General features: G+C 42.9%; 1 protein-coding gene across 2 annotated transcripts in view; it reads right to left on the reverse strand.

The window, feature by feature from the left end:
• LOC109892904 (unconventional myosin-VIIa) overlaps positions 1-18941 on the reverse strand; it is an 85459-nt gene that overhangs the window by 4992 nt on the left and 61526 nt on the right. For both annotated transcript variants that reach the window (XM_020485770.2, XM_031826790.1), the window contains 19 exons: positions 17922-18095; positions 17486-17713; positions 15574-15744; positions 15089-15206; positions 14808-14934; positions 13062-13231; positions 12580-12773; positions 12071-12195; positions 11819-11976; positions 10720-10873; positions 10409-10564; positions 9900-10005; positions 9594-9707; positions 8815-8902; positions 7760-7866; positions 4804-4989; positions 1603-1719; positions 870-953; positions 662-781 (listed from right to left, as the gene is read on the reverse strand). In XM_020485770.2, coding sequence (XP_020341359.1) covers positions 662-781; positions 870-953; positions 1603-1719; positions 4804-4989; positions 7760-7866; positions 8815-8902; positions 9594-9707; positions 9900-10005; positions 10409-10564; positions 10720-10873; positions 11819-11976; positions 12071-12195; positions 12580-12773; positions 13062-13231; positions 14808-14934; positions 15089-15206; positions 15574-15744; positions 17486-17713; positions 17922-18095 — 2697 coding nt within the window. The remainder of the gene's footprint in view (positions 1-661; positions 782-869; positions 954-1602; positions 1720-4803; positions 4990-7759; positions 7867-8814; positions 8903-9593; positions 9708-9899; positions 10006-10408; positions 10565-10719; positions 10874-11818; positions 11977-12070; positions 12196-12579; positions 12774-13061; positions 13232-14807; positions 14935-15088; positions 15207-15573; positions 15745-17485; positions 17714-17921; positions 18096-18941) is intronic.

Below are 18941 nucleotides of genomic sequence, written 5' to 3' on the forward strand. Positions count from 1 at the left end.
CAGAACCTCAGATGTACACCATAAAAAGGCTTTTCTATCTGCATACAGGCCAATTTCAGGCTAAGACAATTACTATGATTTTTGGGCACATGACACCTACAGTCTAGTCAAGTGTGATTTAAATGAAACCCTATTTTTCACTTCAGCATCTTGAGAAGACTTTGGTTAATAGACGGGTTGGTTGTTTAGCAACAAAGCCGATTCGTGTGCAACTATGGGGCAAACAGATATAGACAGGTGTGTGCCTTTCCAAATCATGTCCAATCAATTGAATTTACCACAGGTGGACAAGTTGTAGAAACATCTCAAGGATGATCAATGGAAACAGGATGTACCTGAGCTCCATTTCAAGTCTCATAGCAAAGGGCTACTAAATAAGGTATTTCTGTTTTTATTTATTTTTAAAATATTTTTTTCACTTTGTCAATATGGGTTATTGTGTGTAGATTGATGAGGTTAAAAAATAATGTTATACATTTTAGAATAAGGCTGTAACATAAACTGTGGACAAAGTCAAGGGGTCTGAATACTTTCTGAAGGCACTGTTTGTGTAGAGGGTGAGGAATCTAAAATAGGCTAGCCCTAAATACTGTATACCAACACTGCCTGAGAGCCATTGACATCTCATGTCATAATAATTTCATAATGTCCAGTAGCTCACCAGTGAGGTCTCACACAGCAGCTTGGTGCCTCGGACCATGTTGCCGATGGTGATGTGGAAGTAGGTGTTTCCACTACTCCAGTTAGAGATCTTAGTGAACGCGTGAGTCATTAAGATGTCCTGTTCAGGTGGGAATTGGAGAAATACACGTTTAGCACACACACAACTTCCATGACACACACACACACACGCACACACACACACACACCTTTGACTTGGGGTCGATCAGGCTGACACCATGTTTGTTTATTGCTATCAAGAGGGTCTCTGGGAAGTTTGGATCAGTGGTTTGCTGTTGAATAGGAGAACATCTGTTAAGTGGTATCTTATAAATCTATAACGAACAACTTGAGTTTGTGAACTATTTTTTCTTAATCATATAAATAAATACTGTGATTGAGGCAGACAATAGGTAAATGTACTGTATACACAGACAAAGATAATACATAAAGAAAACAACAACACATCAAAAGAAAGCAGCAAGGAATTCACAGCAACTCTCTGAGCAGGTCAATAGCAATAGTCCATGACCTGAGATAGAGTTGAGTTTTCTGACCATTGATCAAGAAAAGTTAGTTGAACATTGGAACAAAAACCTCCTAAAGTAACAAACAGCACTCAAATGCACACGGTAACTCTAATGCGGCAGGGTAGCCTAGTGGTTAGAGCGTTGGACTAGTAACCGGAAGGTTGCAAGTTCAAATCCCCGAGCTGACAAGGTACAAATCTGTAGTTCTGCCCCTGAACAGGCAGTTAACCCACTGTTCCTAGGCCGTCATTGAAAATAAGAATTTGTTCTTAACTGACTTGCCTAGTAAAATAAAGGTACAATTAAATGCACTAAAGAATAACCCCACAAACAAAGATTATTCTGCCCCGGTTCTGCACAATAACCTGAATTCATACGGAAATCTATACAGCATTCCTGTATACATCTTTACCTTGACTTCAAAGAAGGCCGAGCCAAATGTAGGCCACTTGAAGATGACTTTGAGGAATGATAGCTTGGCCTCCTCTCGAGTCTTCCCCGACTGCTTGTTGAAGAACGCCACTATAGACTGTGAGACAGAAAAACAAGCAGCAGCAGAGTTTGCGACCAAATCTGATTTAAACCCTGGTTTCTTATGCACTCCCACTGACCTAAAGCTTAGGCATTTATTTGAGAAGCTAGAGCAAGTCTTTAGGTCTCGGGCAAGGTTACACTTCACGCAAGCGTAGTTCACTAAACTACTGTACCTATGCTAAATTAGCACAAAATCCTTGCTCAGACAATTTAATTAGCATGTTGTTTATATATTTTTGATGGCACAATGACTAGAACCATGGTCCCGATACAAAAATGTATTTGTTGCTGCGAACTTCCCGCAAGTAAATAGTGTGCAACAAAATCAAGTTTCAAGTTTTATTAGTCGTATGTACGGGATACAAATGATATACACCGTCCAACGAAATGCTTACTTGTAGGTTCCTTCAAATGCAACAACAATAAGAAATAATACAAGATACGAATATGAACATAAAGTAAATGGCTCAGTAGAATAGAATAAACATTTTAAGCATAAGTATAGTACCGAAAGGGACAATTATAGTCTAATATTTAAACGTGTTTTGGGGAAGGGGGGATTGTGGGGCAAGTGTTTAAATTGTGCAGTATTTAGCAATCATACGATTCTGGTAGCAGCAGTTGTGATGTGTGTGTAGCATGAATGTATATGTGTATGTGTGTGTGTGTGTGTGTGTGTGTGTGTGTGTGTGTGTGTGTGTGTGTGTGTGTGTGTGTGTGTGGATGCATGCATGTGTGCTAAATTAACGAGAATCAGAGCAGGTGGTCAGTCCAGTTCAGTGCTCAGCAGTTTGATGACTTGTAGATAGAAACTGTCTCAGAGCCTGTTGGTATCAGACCTCATGCTCCGATACCGGTGTGTGTAGGCTTCTTGATGATGTTGCAGGCTTTCCTCATGCGCAGTTTTGAGTAGATGTTCTGATGGGTGGGAGCATGGTCCCAGTGATGTACTGGGACATCTTCACCACCCGCTGGAGGGCCTTGCAATCCTGGCACCACAATGCAAGTTCACCTACCTCCTCCGTATAGGCTGACTCGTCATTGTTGGTTATCAGGCCTATAACCATGGTGTTGTCAGCAAATTTGATGCAGTTGTGGGGGAACAGGGAGTACAGCAGAGGGCTGAGGACATACCCCTGGGGGGTCCCTGTGTTAAGAGTCAGTGTGGAGGTGTGGTTGCCAATCCTCACAGCCAGTGTTCTGCCCGTCAGTAAGTCCAGGATCCAGTTGCAGAGAGTGGTGTCCAGACCAGGGCTCTGAGCTAGGTGTCGAGCTTGGAGGGAACAATAGTGCTGAATGCTGAACTGTAGTCAATGAACAGCATTCTCACATAAGTGTTCCTCTTGTCCAGATGGGTTATTGGCCGTGTGAATAGCGATGGAAATGGCATCTTCTGTGGATGTGTTAGAGCAGTAGGCAAATTGGAGTGGGTCCAGTGTGCCTGGCATGCTGTCCTTGATGTGGGTCATGACCAGCCTATCGAAGCACCATTTGATGACGGGGCGATATTAATTTTGGTATGTCACCTTGTTTTTCTTGGACACTGGGACGATGGTGGTGTCCTTGAAGCAGGTGGGGACTACTGCCTGGGACAGGTTGAAGATGTCCAAGAAGACGCCTGCCAGCTGGTCAGCAGACACTCTGAGGACGAGGCCAGGAATGCCATCTGGGCTGGCAGCTTCATGACTATTCACTGTTTTGAGAGTTCCTCACGTCAGCCTCGGAGAGTGAAAGCACCTGGTCCGGAGCAGCGAGAGTCTTCCCCGATGGCTCGGTATTGTCTGCCTCCAAACGAGCATAGAATGTATTAAGCTCGTCTGGGAGCTATAAATAGTGCCAGAAGTTTTCCACTAGTGGTGAATCTGCCGCAATAATAATACTTATTGCCACTAGTGGACTCCAGCAAAAATTTGATTTTTTCTCTCACTACTTTCATTTATCTGCATGTCCAGCCCTTATATTTTGCCTCACAATTAAGTGTTTTAACATTTTCTTTTCAGGACAACCAGGGTTAAAAGCAGAACACAAAAAAATTATGTTCACCAAGCAAACATCTGATAAAAAAGAATTAAGTAAGTACAGAAATTGTTTGCTCAGCGTGAAATTAATATCCAACTAGTTAGTGACAACCGTGTAGTTTGTGACAGAAACAATGTGAGCTTATTAGAGTATTATAGACACTATGTCCTGGGATTTCCTGCGATTGTCTATGTAGAAGAACTCCTTACCTTCTATCTACTCATGTGTGGCTTATGAGCGTCACAGACCAAAACAGCATTACATGTTCGTGAGTCTCTCAGCTTTTCATAGATGAGCTCAAACCATTCAGACTTTACAGACGTTTTTGTGAGAAGAACTGGATCCGGACCCCTTCGGGATCCACCCTCACAAACACCACTCTGGCTCAGGCACACAATGTTTAAAACGGGTTAGAAGTCCAAATCGTGGAGATGAGTCAACATCCCTATGGTGTTCACATTTCTCTCATGTAAATGTCGTAACTACATACAAATATTTAAAAATATTTATTTATTTAGCATTCTGATGATTTCATGTTGTATTGGATTTATTTTTATCTGTTAAGAAATTGAATACATGTTGTTTAGTGTATTTTCAAAATGTTGTATGTTGAGTTTTGTTTTCTCTGTGAGAAGCAAGTTAATTTAAAATTATGTGATTTGGTTTATGTAGATAAAACATTTAAATGTTTTTAATACATAAAGTAACCAAAAACTTGATGTAATTTCCATAATCAGTAGAATGTTTCCTAGAATTGTTTGCCAGAAGTTCACAAGTCACCGCATATTTGCCGTAATAGTTTGCCACAAAACCAATTTGCATGTGGAAATTTGAGCTTGCTGCATATTTGCGGCAAATTGGACAAATATTTGCCACAACTGTTTGCCAGAAGCGGTAAGGGTATTCACAAAGAATGGGATCTACATTCAGGGTCCCCCTCTTATTCTTTATGACCTAAAATGCAAAACTGATCCTAGATCAGCACTCATATAGTTTTTCTCGGTCAGGTCATGCGGTCCAGATAAACTAGTCCTATCAGAATTCTGATTTTACAACTCACCCGTTTCCAGACCTCAGGCGAGAGGTGTCTAATCTGGTCCTGAGGGATCAGCTCCTTCAGCATCTTGGGAACGTTGGGAAACTGGGATTTGTCTTCCTCGAACTTCACCCTGTAGATCAGAGCTCCCAGCTGGAAAACCTCTTCTCGGGAACACTTGTGGTAACCACGGAGATATTTGGGAAGCTCCTGAAGAGAGAGCAGTGAGTAGGGTCAATACACTTAAACAAATATGCAGACAGTCTAGCACATATGAGCACACACACAATAATGCTCTCATGCACTGTGGGTAAAGTACTTATGTAAACATATTTTAAAGTACTAAGTCATTTTTTAGGGGTATTTGTACTCTGATCTGGCAGACTCACTAAACACAAAAGCTTCTTATGTAAATTCTGTCTGAGTGTTGGACTGTGCCCGTGGTTATACGTAAATAAAAAATTCATTAAAAAATGATGCCGTCTGGTTGAAGGAATTTTACTTTTGATACTTAAAGGTGTTTTATGTCACATGATCTGTGAAGACTTCAAGCATTAATTCATGAATTATGGACAACTCATGAACTACAGTGCCTTGCAAAATTATCATCCCCCTTGGTGTTTTTCCTATTTTGTTGCATTACAACCTGTAATTTAAAATTATTTTTATTTGGATTTCATGTAAATGGACATACACAAAATAGTCAAAATTCGTGAAGTGAAATTTAAAAAATAACTTGTTTCAAAAAATGTAAAAAGGAAAAGTGGTGCGTGTATATGTATTCACCACCTTTGCTATGAAGCCCCTAAATAAGATCTGGTGCAACCAATTACCTTCAGAAGTCACATAATTAGTTAAATAAAGTCCACCTGTGTGCAATCTAAGTGTCACATGATCTGTCACATGATCTCAGTATATATATATACAAACACCTGTTCTGAAAGTCCCCAGAGTCTGCAACACCACTAAGCAAGGGGTATCACCAAGCAAGCGACACCATGAAGACCAAGGAGCTCTCCAAAGAGGTCAGGTACAAAGTTGTGGAGAAGTATAGACCAGGATTGGGTTATAAAAAAAATATCTGAAACTTTAAACATCCCACAGTGCACCATTAAATACATTATTAAAAAAATGGAAAGAATATGGCACCACAACAAACCTGCCAAGAGAGGGCCATCCACCAAAACTCACGGACCAAGCAAAGAGGGCATTAACCAGAGAGGCAACAAAGAGACCACTGATAACACTGAAGAAGCTGCAAAGCTCCACAGTGGAGATTGGAGTAACTGTCCATAGGACCACTTTAAGCCACACACTCCACAGAGCTGGGCTTTACGGAAGAGTGACCAGAAAAAAGCCATTGCTGAAAGAAAGAAATTAGCAAACACGTTTGGTGTTCACCAAAAGGCATGTGGGAGACTCCCCAAACATACGGAAGAAGGTACTCTGGTCAGATGAGACTAAAATTGAGAAATTTGGCCATCAAGGAAAACGCTATGTCTGGAGCAAACCCAACACCTCTCATCATCCTGAGAACACCATCCCCACAGTGAAGCATGGTGGTGGCAGCATAATGCTGTGGGGATGTTATTACATCGGCAGGAACTGGGAAACTGGACAGAATTGAAGGAATGATGGATGGTGCTAAATACAGGGAAATTCTTGAGGGAAACCTGTTTCAGTCTTCCAGAGATTTGAGACTGGGACGGAGGTTCACCTCCCAGCAGGACAACGATCCTAAGCATACTGCTAAAGCAACACTTGAGCGGTTTAAGGGGGAACATTTAAATGTCTTGGAATGGCCATTTAAATGTCTTGGAAAGCCCAGACCTCAATCCAATTGGGAATCTGTGGCATGACTTAAAGATTGCTGTACACCAGCGGAACCCATCCAACTTGAAGGAGCTGGAGCAGTTTTGCCTTGAAGAATGGGCTAAATCCCAGTGGCTAGATGTGCCACGCTTATAGAGACATACCCCAAGAGGCTTCCAGCTGTAATTGCTGCAAAAGGTGGTTCTACAAAGTATTGACTTTGGGAGGGGTGAATAGTTATGCACGCTCAAGTTTTCAGTTTTTTTGTCGTATTTATCTTCAAAGTGGTAGGCATGTTGTGGAAAACAAATGATACAACCCCCCACCCCCCCCATTTTTTAAAATTTAATTCCAGGTTGTAAGGCAACAAAATAGAAAAAATGCCAAGTGGGGTGAATACTTTCGCAAGCCACTGTAGGGAGTAAAACATATTTTGATTGAAGTCATGTATTATATTGAATGTAGGCTACCTGTTCTGCATGTGTTCATATTGTGTAGAACTACCTTGGCTGAGAGGGTATGCTATTGGCAGTGGTGTAGGCCTAGTGGAGAGTAAATGCAAATAAACGCTGTTTACCCACTTTTTTTTTAATACATTGAAATTAAATGGGAGCATTACTTTTTTTTACTGTGACCGCCAATCAGAGTTTACCCACCTTTTTATTTGACTACTAGGCCTACATCACTGGCCTATTTGAAGTTCATGGCAATACACATAGCCTAGTCTAGTAAGTTGACCGTGTGTGGAAGGGTGACCATCCCACTTTTCCTGGGACAGTTTCAGCCTCATTTCAAGTGTTCCGACTTTTCATCTTTCAAAAAAGGTCAATTTGTCAGCAAGACCATCAATTAATCTAGGCCTAATCATTGGCAATTACTGAATGTCATTAGGCACACTTTCTGGTGTTTTGTAACAGATGTATATTTCCATTCATCAAATGGCACGAGTATACATGAAGTTTGGATGCTGGAATTATTTTGGAGTGGATAAACAACTTTTTGAAGTGATTTGTTCGACAATCAGATGAAAATATCCTGACTGGTTGTGTTCATGCCACATTAAAAGATTATTTATTTATTTTGACCATTTAAATGACTCTGCGCACACACACACACACACACACACACACACACACACACACACACACACACACACACACACACACACCTGGTAGTAGTGAAAGATGGAGTCGGCCATGGAGTCTTTCCCTGGCATGGTATTGGTCCACAGTTTCTTCATGAAGAACACCTGATAGCTCAGTGAAGGCACTATACCTACAGATGGACGAGAGAGAGAGATTCAGGACATACTTCTCATTTTAATACATCTACATAGATGGCAAGTTCCCAAACCCAGAAAGGAGAGCCACACACTCTAGGAGCTCAGATGCAAAAATGTAATATCCAACGTTTCGACAGCCAGGCTGTCTTCACCAGGGTATAATGAAGACAGCCTGACTGTCGAAACGTTGGATATTACATTTTTGAACCTCCTAGAGTGTGTGGCTCTCCTTTATTTTCAGGTTTTCTACTCCGCTGGCCAGCACCTCGCCTAAATAGGTGTGCGTTTCTTTTTCTTCTAGAAAGTTCCCAAACCCAAGCTTAACCTTCACCGAGCATTAACCCTTGCCACAACGTGTTGACATGACACACCATGTTTGATGAAATGTTTATGTGGCTAAACCCTGAAGGCCGCACTGGGTGCTGAAAGTTGGATCATCAATTCATCCTTAGGATTAATAGGATGGTTGACTTTCTGTCTTTCTTTCTTGTGGACCAAGCAAATGTCAGATGCCTACAGGAAAGTTGAAAGGAAGCTTCTTTGAGGCTTTAGAGAACTCATATTTTGATCAGAGTGACACAGATCTAAGATTAAATATGGTTGTTTCTCTGAGAAAATACCACAAATATCTTGTTGTTATTGAATAAAGCACATTTTTGTCTTGGAGATTTAAAGGTGATAAAGAACAGATCTAATCATGGATAAAAAACATTTTTACCTTTACTTAACTGGGCAAGTCAGTTAAGAACAAATTCTTATTTTCAAGGAACAGTGGGTTAACTGCCTTGTTCAGGGGCAGAACAACAGACTTGTACCTTGTCAGCTAGGGGATTTGAACTTGCAACCTTTCGGTTGCTAGTTCACCACTAACACTCTAACCACTAGGCTACGCTACCTTTCTACTGAATCTAGGGCCCTCTACAGTCAAGACATGTCTTTACCGTCCTTTGCGGGTCTAGCTTTTTTGATCCAGTCGGTCAGATGCCTTACAAAGTCAAAGAAGAAATCCCCCTCAGGCACACTGATGACCTGGAAACAACCAGCAAAGGTTAAAGGTCAAACATAAATATTGATACAGTTTATCTAGAATTTGAATCACCCTCACATTCAGACAGTAGTGAAATCTTACAAAAATAAAATTGGTGTAAACTCCTAGTGGAGGTAGAGAGAGGTATAGAATCTTTCAAAACAGCCCTGTTTTGAATGATTAAGATCTGTGACTCATACTGTAATATACTGTATATAATTTGGATAAATATTATGAAATTATATATATTATTTGGGTGTATTTTTGTATGTTATAAGAACACAGTCTTGTACTGATCCAGAGGGCAAACTTTTGCATGGGTCATAATGACGTAATTTTCTGGTTATAAAGTTGTTTTCTAGTTGTGGAAACATCAGATTACAACCAGACATGACCAGATTGCAAACAGGAGAAGTCTTTTTTCATGAAGTCATCAAGAAGTCAGGGAAATATGTTATATGTTGGTTGTTATCTGGTCATATAAACAGATTACAACCAGTTAAATACGTCATGTTTAAAAAACATAATTTTACAACCAGTATACAACCTGACCACAAAGTTTTAAAAAACACGTCCTAATGATGCATTCTTTGTTTGAAGTCGTTTCTTTGTGGCTGTAATATCACAAAAGGACGTGGCAGTTTCACCACTGTGGATTTCAGATGTAATATCGGTCATATACTAGTAGTGTACCTTGTCAGTGATCTTGACAAACAGGCTGAAGCCCTCAGAAGACTTGAGCAGCAGTCTGCCTGAGATGTTCAGAGAGAACTCTTTGGCCTTGGTGCTCGACTCCACCTTGAAAGCCTGTAAAAACAAAGCTACATTTACACTATTTGCAATAAAATTGACCACACAATACGTTCCAGGTTAGAATAAGTCAGCATGTGTGCTGTATTTGTCTCTGTTACCCAGCAAACACACAACATTGTCTCAATGTTGACTTCACATTTTGGGCTTCATTCACAATCAACAACATTGATGAGGTTGACCTCTCACCTCATCTGTGTTATCGGGGAAGAACACTTTGTGAAAGATCTGGGTGGTCTTGTGCTGGATGGCCTCCACCTCCACCAGGTGAGGCGGGTACTTCCTGGATCCATTACTGTATTAGTAAGGAGAGAGCATTATGGGTACAGAGCAGTATGGGTACTGTAGTACATCATGCTACAATTAGTTGGACTGTTAGTTCACCCAGAGGAAGACAATAGAAAGACAAAGGAAGGAATATGAGTAAGATGGCATGGATCTTGAGTGGCTCTCGAGTTAAGAGCCGAATCCTTACTTGAGATCCACACACATAACTCAAATGCTTTTGTAAATCTTGCATGGATCTCAAATTAGGATTGGTCCCTTGCGTAAATACATCAGTCTTGTTCTCCTCTGTTTACATAGCTGAGAAACTCAATTAAATAAAATGATACTTTTGCCAAAATGGTTGAGCCTGTAATGTGTGTATATGTCAAAACACTTAAAGTAAATATACTTTACAAGCGGGTAAGATATACCGTAAGGCCTTCTGGAGTCTCTGCATGCAGTCGGGGGCGAGGTGATGGTGCTTCTTAGCCTGGAGGAACTTCTGGACGTGGGGTAGCAGAATGTTACTGGGGGGGAACAGACCTGTACAAAGCCACAGCAGCTCCCAGCCCTTCTCCTCACTGTACCTACACACCCGCCCACACACACACACAGGCAGGCAGACAAACACATGCATGCAGGCAGACATGCCACAGCCACATACGCACCATGGTCAATCCCCATATGACAACAACATCCCTGAGAAAGTACATGTGTGTGTAGACTGCACAGTCAGACATACTTGATGTGGTTCTCTGTGATCTGTTTGAGGATCTGACAGTAGATCTCGTCTTTGAGTGGCTCTGCCTTCAGCGCTCCCTCAAAGATCTGGTCGGTCAGCTCGTTGACCGAACGCGCTCGCTTGGACGGGTAGTCACCCATATACTTCATCAGGGGTGCAGGGGAGCGGTCAAGGACCATGACAAAACATTGACCACAAGGCTACACACGCTAAACACAGACATAAAACCATGATGCATTACTACATAATGTACAGTGCCTTCGGAAAGTATTGAGACACCTTGACTTTTTTATCAGTTTGTTAAGTTACAGCTTTATTTTAAAATGGATTCAATTGTTTTTTTCCTCATCAATCTACACACAATAGCTCATAATTAAAAAACTGAAATATCATATGTACATAAGTATTCAGACCCTTTACTCAGTACTTTGTTGAAGCACCTTTGGCGGTGATTACAGCATCAAGTCTTCTTGGGTATGACGCTACAAGCTTGGCACACCTGTATTTGAGAAGTTTCTCCCATTCTTCTCTGCAGATACTCTCAAGCTCTGTCAGGTTGGATGGGGAGTGATGCTTCACAGCTATTTTAAGGTCTCTCCAGAGTTGTTCTGTACACAGCCAATCTGTAAATAGCACACCCAACTACCTCATCCCCATAATGTTGTTTATCCTCTTGCTCTTTTGGACCCCAGTATCTCTACTTGCACATCATCATCCTCACATCTATCATTCCAGCGTTAATGCTAAATTGTAATTATTTAGCCTCTATGGCCTATTTATTGCCTTACCTCCCTAATCTTCTACATTTGCACACACAGTACACAGATATCTCTACTGTGTTATTGACTGTACGTTTGTTTATGTGTAACTCTGTGTTGTTGTTTTTGTCACACATCTTTGCTTTATCTTGGCCAGGTCACAGTTGTAAATGAGAAAATGTTCTCAACTGGCCTACCTGATTAAATAAAGGTGAAATAAAAATAAAATAAACATGTATTTAAAATGGATTGTGTAGATCAATAAAGTTACTTTAAGATGATTTGGGTATGAAGTATAAAAAAGTTTTCGATACACAATGGCTGCAAGGCAGTAAGGATATCAACGAAGGCCAGTTGAGCCTCCTGGGAGAGCTCTTCCTGGGCCAGCACCTTCTTCAGCAGAGGCTGTTTGAGGGGCTCCCTGGTGCAACACCACAGACGCTCCTTCCCCCGGCCCTTAGTGATCATCACCCTGCTCAGAGTGCTCTTAGGAGGGGGTCTAGAGGGGGGGAGGAGAAGAGTGAGTGTGTAAGAGGTGAGTGAGTGTGCGTGAGTGTGCATGTGCGTGTGAGTGTGCATGTGAGTGTGGCTACCTGAAGTAGTCGTAGGAGAACTCCTCTAGGGTGTAAGGCTTGACCTTGTCTTCACTCTCAGCCAGGGCCGTCTGGGACAGGTTGATGGACTCTCTTCTCTGGTCTGGAGTCATAGTTACCAGAGCCTAGCAAAGAGAGAGAGGGGGGAGAGAGATGCAGAGGGAAGGGAGCAAGAGAGAGAGGAAGAGTGAGATGGAGAAAAAAGGGACGAGAGATGGAGAGGAGAGGGAGCAGAAGAAAGAGAAAGAGAGAGGTGGAGAGGGAAGGGAGCAGAGAGGAAAAGAGAGAGAAAGAAAAACTTCAAAAGAGAAACTACAGAATAGGAGCTGTAAAGGCAGTATGGAGCTTGGCAATTCCTGAGGTCATAATCACCATAACGTCACATTGCGGTATAAATCCCCCAAGTTTCCATAGATTTCCAAAAAGACCCATCAGTACAGTTTCTAGAAGTTCCTGTAAATTTGGAAAATGACAGGGAATTTTGCAACCCTAGTCATGAGGTCACTCACCACGATGTCATACTGCGGCCGGGTGACGGTGGGAAGGACGTAGACGCAGTCGGCCGGAAAGTCCCCCCGCTGCTTGGTCCTGTCGTTGACCCCGTGAGCCCACCCCGAGGTCATGACCTGCTCGCCACAGTGCTCGTCCAATAGGATCAGGTCGCCCTTGGAAAAACTGAGGAAGGTGGAGTCCTCTCCGCCCGCTAAGGGAACACAACATTCAATACAATGGAAATTCCATTCAAATAACTTCATTATTCCCTGTGATGGAACATCATGTGTGGTGGTGCTGAAAAACAGGCCTCTGTACAAGAAAACACCAACAAAACCACAGTAATTTACCCCACTTTCCCTTGTTTGCTTTGAAAATCATGACCTGTTCTTAAAAAGTCTTTCCAATGTTGATCAATGTGCATTGCCCCTGGGTAATAAACCTAATAAGTAAATAACGTACAGGCAAATAACGTCTCCTTTGATAGTAGGTTACTTACAGGGGTTGGGGCAGTCCAGCAGCGCCACCACAAACTTTGACCTCTTCCTGAGACCTTCCAAAAAGGTCACAATAAGCTCACAGATGTCCTCTGCATTGTTTGAGGTGAACGTGTACTCGTCTCCTTTGATGGTGGCCAGCGAGAAACTCTGGCCCTGGAGCTTACCCCCTCTGTCAAGGGAAATTATTCTTACAATATCAAAACAATGATACAGATTATAATATTGTTGTACTTATATTTTATATGGGTCTAAACATGTGAAAATACAATTTTTTTCCATATTTTTGTTTGTTGTATAAAATCACAAGCTTTGTATATTACAAAAAATACATATTTTTTATCATTACAATCCTTACTGCGAGCATGCGCTGACCAACTAGCAAGTGTTTTCACTGACATTTTTAACCTCTCCCTGTCTGAGTCTGTAATAGCAACATGTTTCAAGCAGACCACCATAGTGCCTCTGCCCAAGAACACTAAGGTAACCTGCCTAAATGACTACCGACCCGTAGCACTCACGTCTGTAGCCATGAAGCACTTTGAATGGCTGGTCAGGGCTCACATCAACACCATCATCCCAGAAACCCTAGACCCACTCCCATTTGCATACCGCCCCAACAGATCCAAAGATAATGCAGTCCACACTGTACTTTCCCACCTGGACAAAAGGAACACCTATTTGAGAATGATATTGATTGACTACAGCTCAGCGTTCAACACCATAGTGCCCTCAAAGCTCATCAATAAGCTAAGGACCCTGGGACTAAACACCTCCCTCTGCAACTGGATCCTGGAAATCCTGACCGGGAAGGGTAGGTAACAACACATCCGCCACCCTGATCCTCAACACAGGGTCCCTCAGGGTTGTGTGCTCAGCCCCCTTCTGTACTCCCTGTTCACTCATGACTACACGTCCAGGCACGACTCCAACAGCATCATTAAATTTGCCAATGACACAACAGTGGTAGGCCTGATCACCGACAACAACGAGACAGCCTATAGGAAGGAGGTCAGAGACCTGGCCGTGTGGTGCCAGGTCAACAACCTCTCCCTCAACGTGATCAAGACAAAGGAGATGATTGTGGACTACAGGAAAAAGAGGACCGTGCACGCCCCCATTCTCATTGACGGGACTGCAGTGGAACAGGTTGAGAGCTTCAAGTTCCTTGGTGTCTACATCACCAACAATCTAACATGGTCCAAGCACACCATGACAGTCGTGAAGCGGGCACGACAAAACCTATTCCTCATCAGGAGACTGAATTTATTTGGCATGGGTCCTCAGATCCTCAAAAGGTTCTACAGCTGCACCATCGAGAGCATCCTGACTGGTTGCATCACTGCCTGGTATGGCAACTGCTAAGCCTTTGACCGTAAGGAACCTCAGAGGGTAGTGCGAACAGCCCAGTACATCACTGGGGCCAAGCTTCCTGCCATCCAGGACTTCTATACCAGGTGGTGTCAGAGGAAAGCCCTAAAAATGGTCAAAGACTCCAGCCACCCTAGTCAAAGACTGTTCTCTCTGCTACCACACGTCAAGCGGTACTGGAGCAACAAGTCTAGGTCCAAGAAGCTTCTAAACTGCTTCTACCCCCAAGCCATAAGTCTCCTGAACATCTAGTCAAATGGCTACCCAGACTATTTGCATTACGCCTCCCCCCAACCAACTGAATGAAAACATATCTAATTATCATTGACGAATAATGACTACAGTCTATTGAGAGACAGGAATAGTAGCAGCAATACCTGCTACTGGACACAGCAGTGATCTCTGGGAAAGAGAGTTCCAAAAGGACCTGCTCCTGCTCATCCACAAAGTAGACCCCGGTCCAGTTCACTGCTACAATGACATCATTCTTAGGCAGGCTGGGACCTGAGGGGTTCAAAGTTTACTTAGAGGTAATTTCAACCTACGTTTAGTCATGATATCATGGATACGATACAGGTCTTTCTCAGAAATATCATTAGTGTTACATCCCTTGTATTAAATTGGCCAAAACTCCCATAAATATCAACAGTAGACTTACCTGAAAACTTGAAGGCCTCGTAGAAGCGTGAGAAGAGTAAAGGCCACTTGAAACGAGCAAAGTCAACCACGTCCTCTTTCACCTTCTGAGTGTCCAACCTCTTCTGGGTGTAAACTCCCTGAGGCAGAGGAGGGGTTAGAGAGACTGTTTGAAAACTGGGTGTGTGAACATATGTACTGTTCATAGGACAATATAGTCAAGTTGTAGTGGTAAAAACAAAGGTGGATAAACACTGAACGCTGATTGATATGATGGCGACGATTAACAAATGCTAATTCAGAAAACAATAATTTGGCGTAGTAGACGCTTAAACGCTATTCACTAAAGCATAAGCAGTGGAAAAAGTGCTTACATGTGTTTACCTACGACATCCCTGATTATAGTGACAAATAGTTCAAAGGACAAATCCTGTTGTAAGAGCATGAGAAACAGATTTGGGGACAGAAAGTGAAGAGCACGGAGACTGATCCTTGGGGGACACCTACCTTTTTGTGGGAAGAGACAACTAGCTGGGCCCACTTGTCAGTGGTCTTGGCTGAGCTGATTTCACGGTCAGGGATGTAGGAGGGGATGAGGTTGAGGAGGCGCTCTTGGAGGATCTCTGAGCCATATTCTACGTAGTACTGCTGAGACGCCAGCTCCGCCAGATCCTCGTCCTGAGCAAGAGAGAGGGAGATTGAGAGCGGATAGATGGAGTGAGAGATAAGGGGAAGCTTCAACACTTTCATATTTGACAAAAAAAACATCAGGCATGAATGTGCATTCACATATACACTGAACAAAAATAAAAAGATAACATGCACAATTTCAAAGATGCAGTTCATATAAGGAAATTAGTCAATTAAAATAAATTCATTAGGCCCTAATCTGTGGATTTCACATGACTGGGAATACAGAAATGTATATGTTGGTCACAGACACCTTAAAAAAAAAGAAAGTAGGAGCGTGGATCAGAAAACCAGTCAGAATGTGGTGTGACCACCATTTGCCTCATGCAGCAAGACACATGTCCTTCACATAGTTGATCAGGCTGTTGATTGTGGCCTGTGGAATGTTGTCCCACTGTGCGAAGTTGCTGAATATTGGCAGGAACTGGAACACGCTGTCGTACACATCCCAAACATGCTCAATGGGTGACCTGTCTGGTGAGTATGCAGGCCATGGAAGAACTGGGACATTTTCAGTTTCCCGGAGTTGTGTACAAACCTTTGCGACATGGGGCCGTGCAATATCATGCTGAAATATGAGGTGATGGCGGAAGATGAATGGCACGACAATGGGCCTCAGGATCTTGTGCATTCAAATTGCCATCAATTACATGCAATTGTGTTTATTGTCTGTAGCTTATGCCTGCCCATACCATAACCCCACCGCTACCATGGGGCACTGTGTTCACAACGTTGACATCAGCAAACCGCTTGCCCACACGACGGCATACACGCTGTCTGCCATCGGCCTGGTACAGATGAAACCGGAATTCATCCGTGAAGAGCACACTTCTCCAGCATTCCAGTGGTCATCGAAGGTGAGCATTTGCCCACTGAAGTCGGTTACGACGCCGAACTGCAGTCAGGTCAAGACCCTGGTGAGGATGACGAGCACTGTCAGACGGTTTCTGACAGTTTGTGCAGAAATCCTTTGGTTGTGCAAGCCCACAGTTTCATCAGCTGTCCGGATGGCTGGTCTCAGACGATCCCGCAGGTGAAGAAGCCAGATGTCGAGGTCCTGGGCTGGCGTGGTTATACATGGTCTGCGGATGTGTGACCAGTTGGACGTACTGCCAAATTCTCTAAAAGGTTGTTGGAGGTGATTTATGGCAGAGCAATTAATATTACATTCTCTGGCAACAGCTCTGTTGGACATTCCTGCAGTCAGTATGCCACACTCCCTGAAAACTTGAGACATCTGTGGTAGTGTGTTGTGTTACAAAACTGCACATTTGAGTATGGCCTTTTATTGTCCCCAGCACAAGGTGCACCTGTTTAATGATTATGCTTATGATTATGATTATGTTTAAATCAGCTTCTTGATATGCCACACCTCAGGTGGATCGATTATCTTGGCAAATGAGAAATGCTTACTAACAGGGATGAAAACAAATTTGTACACAGAATTAAGGGAAACATATATTTTTTTGTTCATATGGAACATTTCTGGGATCTTTTATTTCAGCTCATGAAACATGGGACCAACACTTTACATGTTTAGACATTTTTGTTCAATGAACATCAGCATGAACTAAATTCAACATAAAAACGCCATCTCACATCATTCATCAACCTGTAAAAGAGCAAGGAAGAGTGGAAAAGACAATCAAAGAGCAATTCCCCAAATCTCTCACCTCTAACCTCCCTCATCATACATGCCTTCATCCCTCTGCCCTCATTCCCCACTCACCCTCTCGCAGCGGTACTCGCCGAACTTGACTCCCCGGACAGTCTGCTGGTAGATGAGGTTGGTGGCCACACTGTCGTCGCCAGGATTGTGCCAGGGCGTGAAGATCTCCTTCCTGAAGAAAAGGCGCCAGGGAGCATTCCTCTCCTGGGCACCCTGCTCCTTGGCATACTGCTCGCACTGCGACACGGCATCCATCACATGGTCGCTGCCGCTGCCCAATGAGGATACCTGGGGGGAGAGGGGGAAGAATGGACATTCAACATTGTTAATAAACGTGGACTCGATAGCATCTCAAACAAGTTTGTGAGACCGTAAGCTTGAGTGAGTTATTGAGTAAGCAAGAGTGAGTGTGTCCCTGCTTGTATACATGCGTGTGTGTGTGCACATCTACACAAGTCTCTCGCTCAGATGAAGCGAGTGAGGTCCAGTCCAGTACCTTGTCAAACAGGGCGATGAAGAGGGAGAAACCGAAGCGGTCTTGGAGGCTGATCTTGTCGGCCAGGGAATTACACAGCTCATTGGCTGTGGTGGCTGAGTCAGTCAGCAGGGTCTTAGTGGTGCCATCCATGAAGGTCACTGGCAGCATGATGGGTTTCTTCGACTTAGTGGCCTGGGGGGTGGTGAGTATTTTTGATTAAAAAATAACTCCAGGCTACGCTTGAATGTCTAAAACCAGATTGTAAAAATATGGGCACCCTTGCACTTTTCTTAAATAATTCTACATTTTTACATAATTTGGTTTAAATTGATATGATGTTTTATTGAATGTAACCTTTTTTTAACTAGGCAAGTCAGTTAAGAACAAATTGTTATTTACAATGATGGCCTACACCGGCCAAACCCAGACGACGCTGAGCCAATTATGTGCCGCCCTATGGGACTCCCAATCACAGCCGGTTGTGATACAGCCTGGATGTAGGGTGTCTGTAGTGACGGCTCCAGCACTGAGACGCAGTGCCTTAAAACGCTGCGTCACTTTTCAACATTGCAGAACCAATTATATATTTGTTAACTTAAGTTTACAATTTTCATGTAGAAAATAAAGACAAACGGCATAGACAAGTTGATTTTCACCCCGGAGCTAGTACTTAGTTGCACCGCATTTGGCAAATATAACTACCAACAAATGCTTCTTGTAGCCATCAATAAGCTTGCTGCACGTTACTACTGACAATTTGTCCCACTCTTCAGCAGCAAACCGAATGATAATAACACCCTCCCTACAATCAAAGACGTGGGAGGTTTGAGAATGCTGTGAGATTGATTTGCTGCCTCTGGTACTGGGGGACTTGAACACGTGCAAGGCATCGTGAAATCAGAAGATTATCAGGTGTCGAATGTTCAACCCAGCATCCAAAAACTGGGTCTCCATTGAATGTTGTGTGTCTTCCAGCAGCACATCAAAAAGCACCCAGGAATGGTTCAAGAAGCGATGCTGAACTGTTCTTGAATGGCC

Source organism: Oncorhynchus kisutch, linkage group LG6 (assembly GCF_002021735.2).
Source record: "Oncorhynchus kisutch isolate 150728-3 linkage group LG6, Okis_V2, whole genome shotgun sequence".
Classification (NCBI taxonomy): domain Eukaryota; kingdom Metazoa; phylum Chordata; class Actinopteri; order Salmoniformes; family Salmonidae; genus Oncorhynchus; species Oncorhynchus kisutch.